This window comes from Procambarus clarkii, chromosome 79 (genome assembly GCF_040958095.1).
Source record: "Procambarus clarkii isolate CNS0578487 chromosome 79, FALCON_Pclarkii_2.0, whole genome shotgun sequence".
NCBI lineage: Eukaryota > Metazoa > Arthropoda > Malacostraca > Decapoda > Cambaridae > Procambarus > Procambarus clarkii.
This window is the reverse complement of record NC_091228.1, coordinates 19554187-19574484: the sequence shown is the minus strand read 5'-3', so window position 1 is coordinate 19574484 and position 20298 is coordinate 19554187. Positions and strand designations below refer to the sequence as shown.

General features: G+C 44.8%; 1 protein-coding gene across 1 annotated transcript in view; it reads right to left on the bottom strand.

The window, feature by feature from the left end:
* LOC123764603 (alpha-1-inhibitor 3) overlaps window positions 1-20298 on the bottom strand; it is a 188026-nt gene that overhangs the window by 65042 nt on the left and 102686 nt on the right. The window contains exons 11-13 of the mRNA XM_069314571.1: window positions 10805-10979; window positions 10409-10597; window positions 1726-1796 (exon numbers count right to left, since the gene is read on the bottom strand). Coding sequence (XP_069170672.1) covers window positions 1726-1796; window positions 10409-10597; window positions 10805-10979 — 435 coding nt within the window. The remainder of the gene's footprint in view (window positions 1-1725; window positions 1797-10408; window positions 10598-10804; window positions 10980-20298) is intronic.

Here is a 20298-nt window from a genome sequence, read left to right as displayed (position 1 = left end):
AAGTCACTGGAGACGGGAGACCTACCAGAAATATGAAAGACGGCGAATGTGGTCCCAATATACAAAAAGGGCGACAGGCAAGAGGCACTGAACTACAGGGCAGTGTCCTTGACTTATATACCATGCAAGGTGATGGAGAAGATCGTGAGAAAAAACACTGGTAGCACATCTGGAGAGAAGAGACTTCGTGACAAATCGCCAACATGGGTTCAGGGAGGGTAAATCTTGCCTGACTGCCTTAATAGAATTCTACGACCAGGTGACAAACATTAAGCAAGAAAGAGAGGGCGGGGCGGACTGCATTTTCATGGATAGTCGGAAAGCCTTTGACACAGTACCGCGTAAGAGGCTGATACATAAGCTGGAAAGACAGGCAGGTGTAGCTGGTAAGGTGCTCCAGTGGATAAGGGAGTACCTAGGTAATAGGAAGCAGAGAGTTACGGTGAGAGGTGAGACCTCCGATTGGCGTGACGTCACCAGTGGAGACCCACAAGGCTCTGTACTTGGTCCTATCTTGTTTCTGATATATGTAAATGATCTCCCGGAGGGTATAGATTCATTTCTCTCAATGTTTGTAGACGATGCCAAAATTATGAGAAGGATTATAACAGAAGAGGACTGTTTGAGGCTTCAAGAAGACCTAGACAAACTGAAGGAATGGTCGAACAAATGGTTTTTAGAGTTTAACCCAACCAAATGTAATGTAATGAAGATAGGTGTAGGGAGCAGGAGGCCAGATACAAGGTATCATCTGGGAGAGAAAATTCGTCAGGAGACAGAGAAAGAAAAAGACTTGGGGGTTGATATCACGCAAGACCTGTCTCCTGCGGCCCATATCAAGAAGATAACATCAGCGGCATATGCCAGACTGGCCAACATACGAACGGCATTCAGAAACTTGTGTCAAGAATCATTCAGAACTTTGTATACCACATATGTCAGGCCAATCCTGGAGTATGCAGCCCCAGCATGGAGTCCATATCTAGTCAAGGATAAGACTAAACTGAAAAAGGTTCATAGGTTTGCCACCAGACTAGTACTTGAGCTGAGGGGTATGAGCTACGAGGAGAGACTACGGGAATTAAACCTCACTTCGCTGGAAGACAGTAGAGTTAGGGGGGACATGATCATCATATTCAAGATTCTCAAGGGAATTGATAGGGTAGATAAAGACAGTCTATTTAACACAAGGGGCACACGACCTAGGGGACACAGGTGGAAACTGAGTGCCCAAATGAGCCACAGAGATATTAGAAAGAACTTTTTTAGTGTCAGAGTTGTTGACAAATGGAATGCATTAGGAGGTGATATGGTGGAGGCTGACTCCATACACAGTTTCAAGTGTAGATATGATAGAGCCCAATAGGCTCAGGAATCTGTACACCAGTTGATTGAAGTTTGAGAGGCGGGACCAAAGAGCCAGAGCTCAACCCCCGCAAACACAACTAGGTGAGCACACAGCGGGACCAAAGAGCCAGAGCTCAACAGCGCATACACAATTAGGTAAGTACACACTGATAGTGTGTCTCACACTGATAGTGTGAGACACACACTGATAGTGTGAAACACACACTGATAGTGAGACACACACTGATAGTGAGACACACACTGATAGTGAGACACACACTGATAGTGTGATTCACACTGATAGTGTGAGACACACACTGATAGTGAGACACACACTGATAGTGAGGTGACTCACAATAAATGACAATAATAACTCACGTCAAACATGTGGAGAGCGTCGACGTATTCACTATGGTAGTCATATATTCCCGGGTCTATTGTTGCAAATTCTGCAAAGATAAAAAATTTCATAAATTTACATAAAATATTTTACATCATATGAGCAACTGAGAGCTCTGGTCCATGATAACTAACTCCACCCAGCACCTAGTGAGTCAACTGAGAGCTCTGGTCCATGATAACTAACTCCACCCAGCACCTAGTGAGTCAACTGAGAGCTCTGGTCCATGATAACTAACTCCACCCAGCACCTAGTGAGTCAACTGAGAGCTCTGGTCCATGATAACTAACTCCACCCAGCACCTAGTGAGTCAACTGAGAGCTCTGGTGCATGATAACTAACTCCACCCAGCACCTAGTGAGTCAACTGAGAGCTCTAGTTCATGCTAACTAACTCCACCCAGCACCTAGTAAGTCAACTGAGAGCTCTGGTCCATGATAACTAACTCCACCCAGCACCTAGTGAGTTAACTGAGAGCTCTAGTTCATGCTAACTAACTCCACCCAGCACCTAGTAAGTCAACTGAGAGCTCTAGTTCATGCTAACTAACTCCACCCAGCACCTAGTAAGTCAACTGAGAGCTCTGGTCCATGATAACTAACTCCACCCAGCACCTAGTGAGTCAACTGAGAGCTCTAGTTCATGCTAACTAACTCCACCCAGCACCTAGTAAGTCAACTGAGAGCTCTAGTTCATGCTAACTAACTCCACCCAGCACCTAGTAAGTCAACTGAGAGCTCTGGTCCATGATAACTAACTCCACCCAGCACCTAGTAAGTCAACTGAGAGCTCTAGTTCATGCTAACTAACTCTACCCAGCACCTAGTAAGTCAACTGAGAGCTCTAGTCCATGATAACTAACTCCACCCAGCACCTAGTGAGTCAACTGAGAGCTCTAGTCCATGCTAACTAACTCCACCCAGCACCTAGTAAGTCAACTGAGAGCTCTAGTCCATGATAACTAACTCCACCCAGCACCTAATAAGTCAACTGAGAGCTCTAGTCCATGATAACTAACTCCACCCAGCACCTAGTGAGTCAACTGAGAGCTCTAGTCCATGCTAACTAACTCCACCCAGCACCTAGTAAGTCAACTGAGAGCTCTAGTCCATGATAACTAACTCCACCCAGCACCTAGTGAGTCAACTGAGAGCTCTAGTCCATGATAACTAACTCCACCCAGCACCTAGTGAGTCAACTGAGAGCTCTAGTCCATGATAACTAACTCCACCCAGCACCTAGTAAGTCAACTGAGAGCTCTGGTCCATGATAACTAACTCCACCCAGCACCTAGTGAGTCAACTGAGAGCTCTGGTCCATGATAACTAACTCCACCCAGCACCTAGTGAGTCAACTGAAAGCTCTGGTCCATGATAACTAACTCCACCCAGCACCTAGTAAGTCAACTGAAAGCTCTGGTCCATGATAACTAACTCCACCCAGCACCTAGTGAGTCAACTGAGAGCTCTGGTCCATGACAACTAACTCCACCCAGCACCTAGTGAGTCAACTGAGAGCTCTGGTCCATGATAACTAACTCCACCCAGCACCTAGTGAGTCAACTGAGAGCTCTGGTCCATGATAACTAACTCCACCCAGCACCTAGTGAGTCAACAATTATGTATAGGACTGCACCTTATAATATATTTGGAACAAATTATTTAACAGCTTTAACGTGAGCAAAAGTTAGGAAGATTTATTTGCCAAAAAATGCAGATAACGGATCAACGTTTATCATGTATAACTCTACACACCTTCATGTATAACTCTACACACCTTCATGTATAACTCTCCACACCTTCATGTATAACTCTCCACACCTTCATGTATAACTCTCCACACCTTCATGTATAACTCTACACACCTTCATGTATATCTCACCACACCGTCATGTATAACTCTCCACACCTTCATGTATAACTCTCCACACCTTCATGTAAACTCACCACACCTTCATGTATAACTCTCCACACCTACATGTATAACTCTCCACACCTTCATGTATTACTCTCCACACCTTCATGTATAACTCTCCACATCTACATGTATAACTCTCCACACCTTCATGTATTACTCTCCACATCTTCATGTTTCACTCTCCACACCTTCATGTATTACTCTCCACACCTTCATGTATAACTCTCCACACCTTCATGTATAACTCTCCACACCTTCATGTATAACTCTCCACATCTTCATGTATCACTCTCCACACCTTCATGTATAACTCTCCACACCTTCATGTATAACTCTCCACACCTTCATGTATAACTCTCCACACCTTCATGTAAAACTCTCCACACCTACATGTATAACTTTCCACACCTTCATGTATTACTCTCCACACCTTCATGTATAACTCTCCACACCTTCATGTATAACTCTCCACACCTTCATGTAAAACTCTCCACACCTACATGTATAACTTTCCACACCTTCATGTATAACTCTCCACACCTTCATGTATAACTCTCCACACCTTCATGTATAACTCTCCACACCTTCATGTAAAACTCTCCACACCTACATGTATAACTTTCCACACCTTCATGTATTACTCTCCACACCTTCATGTATAACTCTCCACACCTTCATGTATAACTCTCCACACCTTCATGTATCACTCACCACACCTTCATGTATTACTCTCCACATCTTCATGTATCACTCTCCACACCTTCATGTATAACTCTACACACCTTCATGTATAACTCTCCACACCTTCATGTATAACTCTCCACACCTTCATGTATAACTCTCCACACCTTCATGTATAACTCTCCACACCTTCATGTATAACTCTCCTCACCTTCATGCATAACTCACCACACCTTCATGTATAACTCTACACACCTTCATGTATAACTCTACACACCTTCATGTATATCTCTACACACCTTCATGTATAACTCTACACACCTTCATGTATATCTCACCACACCTTCATGTATAACTCTCCACACCTTCATGTATAACTCACCACACCTTCATGTATAACTCACCACACCTTCATGTATAACTCTCCACACCTTCATGTATAACTCTCCACACCTTCATGTATAACTCTCCACACCTTCATGTATAACTCTCCACACCTTCATGTATAACTCACCACACCTTCATGTATAACTCTCCACACCTTCATGTATAACTCTCCACACCTACATGTATAACTCTCCACACCTTCATGTATTACTCTCCACACCTTCATGTATAACTCTCCTCACCTTCATGTATTACTCTCCACATCTTCATGTATCACTCTCCACACCTTCATGTATTACTCTCCACACCTTCATGTATAACTCTCCACACCTTTATGTATAACTCTCCACACCTTCATGTATAACTCTCCACATCTTCATGTATCACTCTCCACACCTTCATGTATAACTCTCCACACCTTCATGTATAACTCTCCACACCTTCATGTATAACTCTCGACACCTTCATGTAAAACTCTCCACACCTACATGTATAACTTTTAACACCTACATGTATTACTCTCCACATCTTCATGTATAACTCTTCACACCTTCATATATAACTCACCACACCTTCATTATAACTCTCCCTACCTTCATGTATTACTCTCCACATCTTCATGCATCACTCTCCACACCTTCATGTATTACTCTCCACACCTTCATTATAACTCTCCACACCTTCATGTCTTACTCTCCACATCTTCATGCATCACTCACCACACCTTTATGTATAACTCTACACACCTTCATGTTTAACTCTCCACACCTTCATGTATAACTCACCACACCTTCATTTATAACTCTCCACACCTTCATGTATAACTCTCCACACCTTCATGTATAACTCACCACACCTTCATGTATAACTCTCTACTCCTTCATGTATAACTCTCCACTGCAGCCGACGTTCTCTCGACTTAGTCCTGCAAGACGACTAAGTAAACCGCCGCCGATATAAAGCAGTGTGTGTCGACTGGTGTTTAAGTAGAACTGGAAGAGATTGGCATACCCCGGGACCGGCTTAGGGAAGAAACGGACGACAGTGAGGGTGCCTGTTGGGAAGCGCTGCTAGCCAGACGCTAGGGGCTTTTGCCAGAGGTTCACTACCTCTGTATCGACTGTTTAAGTGGCCCCGATCAGCGTGTGGCCTGAGGTTCTCTGCCAGCAAGTGGCCGGAGAGTGGTCGTGGGGTATAGGCACCTCGTGAGACTGTCAGTGGGCTGGCCCACGTACAAGATGAACCTCGCCAGTGTTTTCCAGTATGGTTGGACAAAGTACTGAGTGAGAGAGGCCTAGCTCTACCAAGTACTCAAAGATCAATACACTGTGATCACTCATACCCAAGGGTGGTTCCAACGTAACTTCCCTTATATCCCACTCATTTAGTGTAAATATCAAATCAAGCATGGCTGGTTCATCTTCCACTCTCATTCGTGTCGGTCCCTTGATGTGTTGGCTTCGAAAGTTACTTGTTGCCACATCCAGCAGCTTAGCTCCCCATGTGGGACTTTGCTCTCCAAGTCTATCTTCCCGTGGTTGAAGTCTCGCATGATTAGTAGTCCAGATCCATTCCTGCTAGCGACAGAAGCTGCTCTCTCTCTGTTATGTTTATGGTGGCTATGTTGTTTCTATCATAGTCCTTTCTGGGTTTTCTGTCATTTAGTGATGGGTTATATATGACTATGATTATAATTTTTTGTCCTCCAATTGTTATGGTACCTGTTATGTAGTCACAGAAATCTTCATAGCCTTAAATAACCATCTCCTCAAAACTCCAGCCTTTTCTTACCAGCAGAGCTACACCACCACCTCCCCTTCCTTCTCTCTCTTTCCTCACTACATAGTTCTCCTGTGGAAACACTGCATTTGTTATGGTTTTCGTTAACTTTGTTTCTGTGAGTGCTATTATGCCTGAGTTTTCTTCTTGTTCCTCTTCTCTAAGTTCATATGATTTATTTGTAATTCCATCTATGTTAGTGTACATTGTCTTGAGACTCACTTTCTTCTGTTCATTCTCATGTCCCCTTCTTTGTGAGTGTTCTGCTGATGGGGGAAGCTGTTTCATAAGTGAGAGGATTTGTGAGGTGGATAAGAGTCTCAGAGGATACTGGGGTGAGGGGTGGGGGGGTCAAGTGAAAGGGAGACTGGGAGGGAATGGGATGAAGGGGGACAGGGGACAGGGAGGGAAAGGGGGGAAGGTGGAAATGTTGGAAGTGAAGAAGGGAGTAGAAGGGAAGGAATGAGGAGAAAAGGGAAGGAGGACCTGGGAAAGTATGGGGTTAGGAGGGAGGGAGGGCTGACAGAGCATTTGAGTAGGGGCAGGGAGGGTTCAGGGTAGGGGAGTTTTCTATGAAGAGGAGGGTGGTGGAGTAGCCCTCCCCTCTGGTGTTACTGGGCTGCTTATTGTGGGTTCCCCCTCTCACGTCTGGTGATATTGTGTTAGGGGGCTGTGATTTCCTGGTTTTCTCCTCTCGCCTTGCGCTTTTTCCTTGCTTCTGCCGCTATCGCTCTCTCCTACCTTGTCATGTCTATTGGGCTCTATCATATCAAAATTTGAAACTGTTTATGGAATCAGCCTCCACCACATCACTGCCTAATGCATTCCATTTGTTAACTACTCTGACATTGAAAAAGTTCTTTCTAACATCCCTGTGGCGCATTTGGGTACTCAGTTTCTACCTGTGTCCCCTTGTTCATGTACAATCCATACTAAACAGTTTATTTTTATCTACTGTGTCAATTCCTCTGAGAATTTGGTAGATCGTGATTATGTCTCCCCTAACTCGTCTGCCTTCCAGTGTCATGAGGTTCAGTTCCAGTAATTTTTCCCCCATAGCTCATTCCTCTCGGTGTACTCTCTTTCTCCTCTCATTTCTTGGGGACTAGCCTGGTGGCATACCTCTGAACCTTTTCTAACTTCATTTTGTGTTTGACTAAAGGTGGACGCCACGCTGTGCGTATGCGTGTGTGTGTGTGTGTGTATTTACTATATGTATCTTGAATTTGTATGTATATTTGTATCTATTTGTATCAAGGCACAATGGGTATAATAGTCTATTGCATGTTCTATCTTCTTGTTATACTATGTTGGTTCGGGGTCTTGAAGTAGGTAGAACGTTGTTATGTGTTAACTGGCTGTTGATTGCTGGGTTTGAGTTTTTGATGTGCAGTGCCTCGCTGATGTCGAGTCTCCTGTTGTTGTTGTACCTGTCGATAATTTCTGTGTTGCTTGAAAGATTTCTCTGGTGATGGTCTGGTTGTGTGAGGAGATTATATGCTCATTAATGGAGCCCTGTTGTTTGTGCATTGTTAATCACCTAGAAAGACGTTGCTGTCTTGCCTATATACTGAGATCTTTGGGGCTGGCAGTTCCCAAGTGGGCATCAAGTGGTGGCATAGACGACGTTGGTCTCTTTTAAGGCGTTCTGTTTGGTGCCTGGAGACTTGTTCATAAGTTGGTTTGCCGTCTTCTTGTTTTTGTAGTAAATTGTAAACTGTGTCTTCTGATTTTTGTCTGTGGTGATAACGTTCCTATTAATAATATATATCCATCAATCACTGCATGGGGAATTGTGTAAAACCCTGATTTGCGTCTCGGAGAGGCTGCAGGATCCGTGTGAATTCAATGGAATTCCCGGTTGCAATTCTTTTGACCGTGTCGAGGCTTAGTCGACTAAGGCGGCGTCTGGGATCATCCCAGTCGAAAGTTCGAACCCTCATCACGGCCCTTGTGGATTTGTTCATAAGAACTTTCACTTTAGAAGGATGGGCTGAACAGAGACCAGGGATTCCCCTAGCTATATATGAAAGAGAAAGTATTTGTCTTTCCAAGGATGGAAGCCATAGACTTCAGGTTAATCTCGCACAACTTTGCACGGTGATTGGTGATTTTTGGAGTGTTTGGGGGTGTTGGTGGGAGACCTGTGAGGGAGTGCTACAGGTCTAGGCACGGGGTCCACCCGGGTACTGCTGGGTACCGCCTCTAGTAACACAAAGGGAGCATTACCGGCACTAACCTTACGACCAACCTCCTCCAAAGGATCAGCTTCTTGTTAGACAATACACATTTAATTATTGCAACATTATTGTAAGATACCTGAAGAAATTCTCGTTCAATGGTGTTAATTTGAGAAAATTTGAAATTTCTCAAATTTCTTAATTTGAGAAAGCTTTTTTAAGAAAAGCAAATAATAAATGATTATTTGGTTTATAAAATTATTATAAAATGATTCCGCTAAATGTAAAAAAAAATATTGAGACTAGTCTGTTAGTATATTTTAAAAGGAAGTAAATTTATTTAAATTTATCCGAGGGCTTCTATCTCAAGTGGTCTTGATGGGGCCAGAAAGCCGACGGCTTGTCAAGGGTCCTTCTTTCTTTCTTTCTCCATGGCAACACTGTTATACTGAACCATAACATGGTAACACTGTTATACTGAACCATAACATGGTAACACTGTTATACTGAACCATAACATGTCAACACTGTTATACTGAACCATAACATGGCAACACTGTTATACTGAACCATAACATGGTAACACTGTTATACTGAACCATAACATGGCAACACTTATACTGAACCATAACATGGCAACACTGTTATACTGAACCATAACATGGTAACACTGTTATACTGAACTATAACATGGCAACACTTATACTGAACCATAACATGGCAACACTGTTATACTGAACCATAACATGGCAACACTGTTATACTGAACCATAACATGTCAACACTGTTATACTGAACCATAACATGGCAACACTGTTATACTGAACCATAACATGGTAACACTGTTATACTGAACCATAACATGGTAACACTGTTATACTGAACCATAACATGGCAACACTGTTATACTGAACCATAACATGTCAACACTGTTATACTGAACCATAACATGGCAACACTGTTATACTGAACCATAACATGGCAACACTGTTATACTGAACCATAACATGGTAACACTGTTATACTGAACCATAACATGGCAACACTGTTATACTGAACTATAACATGTCAACACTGTTATACTGAACCATAACATGGTAACACTGTTATACTGAACTATAATATGTCAACACTGTTATACTGAACCATAACATGGCAACACTGTTATACTGAACCATAACATGGTAACACTGTTATACTGAACCATAACATGGCAACACTGTTATACTGAACCATAACATGGTGCCACTGTTATACTGAACCATAACATGGCAACACTGTTATACTGAACCATAACATGGCAACACTGTTATACTGAACCATAACATGGCAACACTGTTATACTGAACCATAACATGGCAACACTGTTATACTGAACAATAACATGGCAACACTGTTATACTGAACCATAACATGGCAACACTGTTATACTGAACCATAACATGGCAACACTGTTATACTGAACCATAACATGGTAACACTGTTATACTGAACCATAACATGTCAACACTGTTATACTGAACCATAACATGGTAACACTGTTATACTGAACCATAACATGGCAACACTGTTATACTGAACCATAACATGTCAACACCGTTATACTGAACCATAACATGGTAACACTGTTATACTGAACCATAACATGGTAACACTGTTATACTGAACCATAACATGGCAACACTGTTATACTGAACCATAACAAATTTGAACCAACCTATATTAGAGCTTTCAGGTTTCGCACTCGCTATCCTTTCTCTCCTCTTTTTTTCACAGTATTTATAGTCGTCGATCTGAGAGCCGAGCCATCGTCCCACATCAAAACTTCCAGCAAAGTTGAACACTGCTTCCAGGGAAATGGGGTCAGGGTTTACTGCCAGCAGCTCTGTGCTTCTGTCTACCACTCCTGGGTTTAGGAAATAATAAAGTTTTATGTTAGTGTCTGGGCTGGCATATGCATATAAATATATAGTATGGTCAAATAAGAATACAATTGTCTTACTGTACTAGAATAACAACAAAATTTGCTTGTCCTGCTTGAATGAGCATCAGATTTTCTCAGCACATGTTTCCCTCAAGCAGGTCTAAGTCAGCCTTGGCGTGCTTTACTTACCGAGGCTACACACAGAGTCTGGCTCTGAGGAGAGGGACAGAGAGGCTTGTTCCCCAGGTTGTACGCGAGAGGCTGACCAAGTGAGGTTTACGGTGTTACTGAGGCACTTGTCCACCTCCAGCTCCCTCGAGTCCGCCACCACCTCCCCATCTTGACGGGTATACCACACCAACACCTGCAAAACATTATCAGTCTTAATGCCCCTCTTCATATGGCATACCAAACCTGGAACATATTATTGTTTTAGATTTATTAATGGAGGGGGAGAAAATAAGGTTAATGCCATCATTCCACGTTACACATTCTACCAACAGTGATACAGACCCAATAGCTGGTCATATTTGGGACGGGAAGATGCTTAACTAGCACTCAGCATCCCAGTATATTGAATTAGCTATTTAGTTGTCATACATTGATAGCAGTATTGGTGTTGAGCTCGGCCTGCAAGCTGTTCACACTCAGGGTCCTTTCCAGACTTTTCTTCTGAACATGAAATTAAAATGTCAGTATTTTTCACATTTTATGTAAGTAAATACACAATTCTAAGATGTGGGACAAAATTTTAGCAGTGTAGCCTTAAAAATTAATTACAAATAAAATAAAATTGCATCTTTAAAAACGAAACGTGAACAAAAAAATGTTGACTTAAAATTTTGAAACATTTAAATTGTAACCGATTATTCGTTTCGAAGTTGCAAAAACTCACTTTTAATTAAATAAAGTTAAAACTTTTCCCCACTAATAGGAGAGGCAGATATGGGCTGATTATTATCAAACTTTACACATCTGTTGAGTCTGGCGGACTCATTGTGGTACGTACTGTTGCAACTATATTGATTTTGAAGCAAATGAGAAAAAATTCACTTAACAATGATAATTTTACTCATTAGCAGATATATATTTCTGCATATGTTTATCTAATTTCTTTAGTTAATGCATTTAGTTTTATCTTGTAGCACATTTATACACTAAAAGGCATGTATTCGGTATAGCTAATATATGTATACCCTGTATACACAGTATGTTGTATATAATTTAGTATACCATGTATAGTATATATTTATTATTCATTTATTGCAATAAAAGTCCAGGGCCTTTCTCCTACAACAAGCCACAGTTGTGTCCGCCTACAACAAGCCACAGTTGTGTCCGCCTACAACAAGCTACAGTTGTGTCCGCCTACAACAAGCCACAGTTGTGTCCGCCTACAACAAGCTACAGTTGTGTCCGCCTACAATAAGCCACAGTTGTGTCCGCCTACAACAAGCCACAGTTGTGTCCACCTACAACAAGCCACAGTTGTGTCCGCCTACAACAAGCTACAGTTGTGTCCGCCTACAACAAGCCACAGTTGTGTCCGCCTACAACAAGCCACAGTTGTGTCCGCCTACAACAAGCCACAGTTGTGTCCGCCTACAACAAGCCACAGTTGTGTCCGCCTACAACAAGCTACAGTTGTGTCCGCCTACAACAAGCCACAGTTGTGTCCGCCTACAACAAGCCACAGTTGTGTCCACCTACAACTGTTGTAATCCACAAGTTAGTAGGAATTATTAGCTAGAGGATAATTACTACAACACTTAACGAATGATGATTGGAAGTACATGTACGTAGACAGACTATGGATCACATATCTAAGAAAGGTCAATGGATTAAGACCAAAGCAGTTTAGCCAAATTAATAATTCCTGGAAAGAGGAATTATTCTTCGTCAGGCTTCTAGAATCAAGGTTACCGCTCTAGGGATAAGGTTAATCGGATTATACCTTCCTTGAGAGGCGGGGGTAAATGGTTGAGATAGATGGCTGACTGGAGTCAGTCTGATTGTGGGAGTTGAACTGGCAAGTCCTCTGGATCCCCGTTTGCGGCAGCAACGAAGTGTAGCAGACAGCTATGCGAGAACCTGATGTGATCTTAGTGACCAAGTTAAGTCTGCAGTATGTGAGTATTGAATGAAAGACTAACCGGGTGTGGAGCGTTGTAGTAATCATTCCGTATTAGGGACTTAGGCGGAAGTTATGAGTGCGGGTGGTGATCGCGGAGGTCAAGTGGTCTATGGGTATTGGAATCGTATTGACCTAATAGAGTATGTTAATATGTACTTATTTGTCAGAGTCTATTCTTTGTAATTAAGTGACAAAACCCGACGGCCTTTAAATACCTTCCATATGTTCATTCATTGTGTTCCAGTACAAACCGAGTGGTACGCCTCAAGGGTCTGGTGTGTGTAGGAGTATAGGTGGTAGTAACGGTTGCTGAGGCAAGGTGTTATGTGTTGTATAATCGCTGTGTTCGGAATGAACCGGGGTTCAGCGACACGACATATTTAGTGGCAGCGCAAACAGGTTTGGAACACTTTGAGAGATGAAGGAAGTGTGTTACTGGTTTAGTTGGTGAGGGAATGTTCGGGAATTGGTAGACATCGGGTTGTGTTCAGGACGGTGGATATTGGAGTGAGGAAGGAAAGGTGTGTGGGCCAGTGAGTGGCCATAGTGGGGTGTGGGGCCAAGGTGTGTGGCCAAGTGGAGTGGCCACGTTGTGCGGCAGGGAAAAGTCCCCTAAGGGGTGGAAACAGTAGTGTGGGGAACTGATAAGTGACGTTGTTGATGGTGGCTTAAAATTATAAGTGATTCTAGTGAGATTAAGGGAATAAGGCCAAGTAAGGTTACTGTACGGCAAAGCGTCAAGCTGGTTCATACACGAGCACATAAGGGGCGAGTAGCCATGACGGGTACGGGTAGTAATAGGGGCGCCAGTGGCCAGGCCACGAGTAATGTCGGTCAGGGTGAGAGTGGTGATAACACGGCGGCGTTGCTTACGGCGCAGGCGGCAGCGTCAGAGACATTTGGGCAGGTTGCACAGTGGTTGAAAAATGTGTTGAGCACGCATGAGACGACTAATGCAGGACCTAAGGTATATGGAGACATACCCACGTTTTGGGGCGCCAAACGGGATTCGAAAGGTCAGTTACTGACGGATATTAGAACATTTTTCTTTGCTCTAGAGAAGGCGACTAGTGTGGGGTCATGGTCGGATCAGGCAAAGATTGCATTGGCATATTCCAAGGTGAAAGGGGAAGCAAAGACCCTGCTCAACTCGGCGGAAATTAGAGAAATATATAGTTATAGCGAGTTTAAGCAGGAACTGATAGATCATTATGATGTGCAGCACGATGCAGTAGAACTAAAGGCTCAGTTAGCTGCACTTAAACGAGAACCAGGGGAACAATTAAGGGCGTTTGGCCATAGAATAAGACTCTTGGGTGATGTGATTGAGCGGACGGAAACGCAGTTCACGGGGGTAGTATGAGATTCTATGCAACGGAGTGTTTTTTTCGGTGCATTACCGCGGGAAAGTGCGTTACACTGCAGGGAAGCTAAGTCTTTTAATGAAGCGGTGAAACATGCAGTGTTTTGGGCGGAGAATAGCCCGACACATAAACTGACAGAGGATGACATTTTTAAAGAAGTGTCCCCTAAGGAACAGGCAAATCTTGCAGACACGCAAGAGAGACAGGCTCAGCTCTGGGCCCCAGTAGCTCAGCCAGTGGAGGATGGACCCGCGGCGGGGGTCACACATTCCAAGGGCAAGGGGCGAGGTGCTCCTCGACGTAACAATAATAAGGGCTGGGAGCCAAGGGTGTTCCAAGGACACAATACGAGTGGGGTGTCGTGGGGACCCCATCAGGGTACTCGTGGGCAGCGAGGAGGCTATAATCAAGGGGCACGTGGAGGCAGGTTCACTCCTGCTCCACCACGATACACGCCTGCTCAGGGAGCAACAGGAATGTACCACCAGAACCAGGGTACCGGTAGAGGGTATCCCCGGGGAACGGGGTACACTACAGGTAAACACGAGCCAGAACGACCTAAGCAGACCAAAGTGTGTAAGCTGTGTGGTGACGGTAGTCACTTGGCCTGGCAGTGTAAGCTTTTTGTTCCGTCTAATTACCCAGTGTGTACAGTAGGGGGTGGCGGACAGTGGTTGTGTACCGTCGGGTCGGGTCATCCCATAAAGGTGCATTTACGGTTAAAGGGCACTATCTATACAGCCTTGGTGGACACCGGTGCTTCCGTGTCCATCATGAGTCGTAGCGTGTTAGGATCAGACGTCAGGCTGATACCGAACAACAGGAGATTAACGGCGGTGGGGGATAATGCGTTGCGGATGTTGGGTGAGACAACTGTGGATTTCCAGCTAGAAGATAGATGGTTTAAACATAGTTTTGTAGTAATACAGGATATAGGGCTGAAACATACCAACATTATCCTGGGAATTGATTTCCTCGAAAAATACTCATGTGCCATAGCGTTCAGCGCAATGGGGAATAAATTGGTATGTGGGGGTCAAGCGGTAGACGTTAACAAGGTGAGGAGTAGAGAAGGAGTAGCAGTAGTGAGGGGTAACTGTGGTAACTCGGCTGGGGACCAGAATATACAGTGGGCAGTCACGGTACCCAAGGATGTCACCATTCCGGGAGAAGCATCCTTAGTGATTAAAATGGCATGTAAAGCCAAGGGAGTAGACGTTGTGCAAATTGAGCCATTGGATAATCCAGCAGGGTTGGTGATAATGGAGACTATTGAAGACATAAATGAAGGGGTAATTCGGTTGAGGGTTTTTAATCCCTCTCGGTGGCCAGTCACCTTGAGTAAGCATGCACAGGTAGCGTGGGCGCACCCTGTGGAGGAGATTATTGCAGCCATGTCAGTAAGTCAGAGTGAGGGCGATGAGGATAGAATGGATAAATTAATGGGAATAGTGGATAGGATGTCCATGGAAAGGGAGGTTAAGGAAGCCTTAAGGGGCTTAGTCAGGGAGTTCCCGGATGTTTTTGCGTTGAGAGGGGAACCTCCAGGGTGCATTACTCAAGGAGCACATAGAATTGACGTAGAGGGTGCACATCCAGTATATACGAGAGCATATAGCATACCAGTGGCACACCAGAGGGAGGTGAAAGAGGAGATAAGCCAGCTAAGAGATCATGATATCATTGAACCATCCAGTTCACCGTGGCACAGCCCTCTCGTAGTAGTCAGGAAAAAGAATGGGGGAGTGAGGTTATGCGTAGATTTCCGCAGAATAAACAAGCTGACGAAGGACGAAGCATACCCATTACCTAACATACAGGACACATTGACACACTTGAAGGGTACACAATATTTTACCACATTAGACCTACTCAGTGGGTATCACCAGATACCGCTGGAGGAAGAGTCGAGGGAAATCACAGCGTTTAGTGCGTGCAACAACGAGCTCTGGCAATATAAACCACTTCCAACGACCTCTGGCAATATAAACCACTTCCAACGAGCTCTGGCAATATAAACCACTTCCAACGAGCTCTGGCAATATAAACCACTTCCAACGAGCTCTGGCAATATAAACAACGACCTCTGGCAATATAAACCAACGAGCTCTGGCAATATAAACCAACGAGCTCTGGCAATATAAACCAACGAGCTCTGGCAATATAAACCACTTCCAACGAGCTCTGGCAATATAAACCACTTCCAACGAGCTCTGGCAATATAAACAACGACCTCTGGCAATATAAACCAACGAGCTCTGGCAATATAAACCAACGAGCTCTGGCAATATAAACCAACGAGCTCTGGCAATATAAACCACTTCCAACGACCTCTGGCAATATAAACCACTTCCAACGAGCTCTGGCAATATAAACCACTTCCTTTCGGGTTGAAGTCAGCACCTGCTGTGTTCAGTAGGCTAATGATGAGTGTATTATCGGGGTTGATAGGTCCCACAGCGTTGCTGTACCTCGATGACGTAATCGTGCTGGGAAAGTCATTAGAGGAGCACATGCATAATTTGAGGAAACTCTTGCTAAGGCTGAGGTCACACAACCTCAAAGTGAATTTCGAAAAATGCAGTTTTTTTTGGAGAATCGGTAACATTCCTGGGTCATACAGTGGGCCGGATGGGTATCAGTCCATTGCCAGATAAAACCAGGGATATTCAAGAGTTCCCAGTTCCACAGAAAAAGAAAGAGTGCAAATCTTTCCTGGGGTTGGTTAGCTATTATCGGCGATTATTAAAGATTTTTCAAAAATTGCAAGACCATTACATGAGATCAGTGGACTTGCAGAGTTCGTGTGGGGGAAGGAAGAACAGCAGGCGTTCCAGGTACTGAGGGCTGCTGTCAGCTCTCGCAGTATCTTGGCGCACCCAGATTTTAGCAAACCGTTTCTGGTGTATGCGGATGCTTCTGGCGCAGCGATAGGTGGTGTGGTAGCTCAGGTGGATGAGCGAGGACGGGAGCGTCCCATTGCATTTTGTTCACGAGTACTATGTCCTGCAGAGAAGAACTATAGTATGATTGAGAGGGAAGCGCTAGCGATCACATTCATATTACAACGGAACCGGTACATCTTGCTTGGACATGAAATTTGGCTCAGAAGCGATCACAAACCCCTTAAGTATGTGTTCGAGTCCAAGGAGCCTTGTCAGCGACTGGCACGGTGGGTTACCTCGCTCTCAGAGTTTAACATTACAAACTTTGAACATGTACCAGGGAAAAGCAATGTGGTCGCTGACGCGTTGTCAAGGTGTCACAATGTAGCAGTGGTGAGTGGAAGGGGGAGGAAGATGTGTCGTGGAATGTGAGGGAGTTGATACGAAGTCAGGAAGGTCACCCCCTGTGGTGGAAGGTAGGAAAGTTTTTGAGGGGTCAGCGTGCGGAGTTGAGGAAGACACTTCCAGCACCAGTGGATGAGTTTGTGGTTGAAGATGAGGTGTTGTATCATCTTGGTAGGGTTTCGGGTATACGGTCTGAACCAGTATACCAGGCAGTCTTGACTCCGGAGTTCCAGAGGACTGCAATGTATCTGTGTCATAACATCCCAGCAGCAGGCCATGGAGGGGAGTCCAAGACGTTGCAGAGGGCACGTCAAAGGTTCTATTGGCCATCCATGGGTAAAGATATCAAGGTCTATGTAGCCTCTTGTGACAGTTGTCTGAGGTACAAGGCACATAGGTTGGGAGCGGAACCTTTGCGTAGGTGGCCGGAGGTGAGTACTCCCTTCGAGAGAGTACACATAGATCTCATTGGGCCGCTACCACAAGCTCATTCAGGGGCGAGGTACATATTTGTAGCAGTGGATGCACTCACATGGTTCACTGTGGTGAGTGCACTCCGTTCGAAGTCGGCAGAGGATGTGACCCAGGCCATGGTGGAAAAGTGTGTTAACCAGGTTTGGGGCTCCTCAACAAGTTGTGTCAGACCAAGGGTCAGAGTTTATCAATCAAGTATTTCAAAGCATCGCGAGTGTGTATCAATTCTAACATACTCCAGTGCTGGCATATCGACCATCGGCGAATGGTTTGGTTGAAAGACACAATGCTGAAGTAATCAGTATTCTGCGGCATTTGGCTGCAGATGATGTGCTTGCATGGGATCAGAGTTTGTCGATGGTGGAGTCGGCGCTCAACACGGCGTTCAATAGGTCGGTGGGAGAAACCCCGCATTTTTTGTTGCATGGATTCGATCCCCGACTTCCGTTCACGACGTTCACAAGCAAGCAACTGCCATGCTATGCGTTAGACTTCAAAAGTGTTGTCTGTAGGCGAGCAACCAAGGCATTTGACTTGGCGAAACTACATTTAAGAAAGTCGACAGAGGTAGCAGAGGCATATTATAATGCGCGGAACAAGGTCCAAGCAAAGGTGATCAATGAAGGTGATAGGGTATTCGTGAAGCAGATGCACGCTCAGGCAGAAGGTAAGTTGGCACCCAAGTTTGTGGGGCCATGTCGGGTAATTAGCAAAAAGAATGCAGAAGTTAAGGTTAAGGTGCTAAACACAGGGCATGTGTTCTGTCACTCAGACCGCGTCTATACACTGACCGGTCAGGCAAGTGAGGAGCCATACCCTACGGGGAGTGTGCCAGGGGAGAGCACACCAGCGGCTGAGAACATAGGTAGGGGGTACGAGGAGTTGGCAATCAAGGGTAGATAACACAGAACAGCCTTCGCAGGACCGGGGACAAGGTCCACAGGCGACGGTGACACATCGCTATCCGACCCGCTCTCGTGGGGTCATGAATACAGAAGGAGCATAGTATGTACTGTAGAGTAGTGCATGGCCATGGTAGTTTTTGTAGAGTGCGGGGTAGTGTGTAGAGTGCGGTGTTGAGTGGTGCATGGGCATGGTAGTTTTGTAGAGTGTGGGGTAGTGTGTAGAGTGCGGTGTTGAGTGGTGCATGGGCATGGTAGTTTTGTAGAGTGTGGGGTAGTGTGTAGAGTGTGGTGTAGAGTAGCATGTGTAGTGTTGTGGCGTTTGGACGCCTGGTATGGAGTGTGGTGTTGTGGAGTGCATAGCGGCACAGGAGGCAAGGTGGTGGTGGGTACGGTGAGTATCGGTGTAATGAGGTCAGGTGCGTCAGGACGCAGAGCCTGGCTGTTGAGAGACGTGGTGTTATAATGAGGTCATCAGTGGTTGGGTTGACCAGAGGTGATGGTGTGTCGGAGTGGGTAAGTCTTATGGATAAGATTATAATGTAGAATTTCAAAATTTCAGGTGTTGGTGGTTGCAGTGGACGAGCGAAGTAGATATACTAATTTCTTATTAAGTTGTTACAGGAATCTCGCTAGAGGCGAGCCAGTGGCAGTATGATGTTTTAGTGACATAAGTGTGAAATTATTTTAATGAGGTATTTATTGTGATAATGTATGTGTTTGTATATACTGTATATTACCTCATCGACACCATTACTGAGTGTTAGGCTTGAGAAGGTCCCCCGGGATCATGTCACAGAGCTTCAGGTAGAGTAGAAGGGAAGCTATGAGGCTACACTCAGTTATTCTAGGAAAAAAAAGGGGGAGGAAGTGAAGCCAACGTGACGTTATAGGCGAAATTCGCCCCCTGACATCAAAGCAGGGATAAGGGCCAGCTGCAATGGTTTTGCAGCTGCGCTCAGGCTATATACGGGGAGAGAGTAAGGAGCCGAGGGGGTTATGTAATAATGGGATCGAGCCAGGGGGCTCCGAGGGAATATTTTGCAGGTACAGCGGTCGGGAAGGTGTGAATACAGGTGGACACACTCTGGGCGGATGGGCCTAGACCAGAGAGCTGTGAGGGATCTACAGCGTTCTGGGATTGGTGCCCTGGAACGAGACGTCAGCACAGACCCAAGGGAACATGACCCTGGGGTAGGAATCTCCGTTGCTCTGGAGGCCAGGATCACGTTAACCCAGAGCAACGATGGGACATTGACAACATTCACCAGGCTGGACAGCCTGGGTTTTGTCTGGGTCATGGAGGATCTATGACCTAGCAACCATGGGACACGAAGACAAGAGAAGTGATGCTGCCAATTGTGGAGGAGGCCAGTGAAACATTGTGTGATCATTGTAAGCCTTATGTCAACAGTACAGGGCAAGATGTTAAATTATAATTAACTTATTACTAAGGATGAAGAACCTTAGATATATATATGTGTTGTGTATATATTAATGACTAGTGTCATTTCTGTTT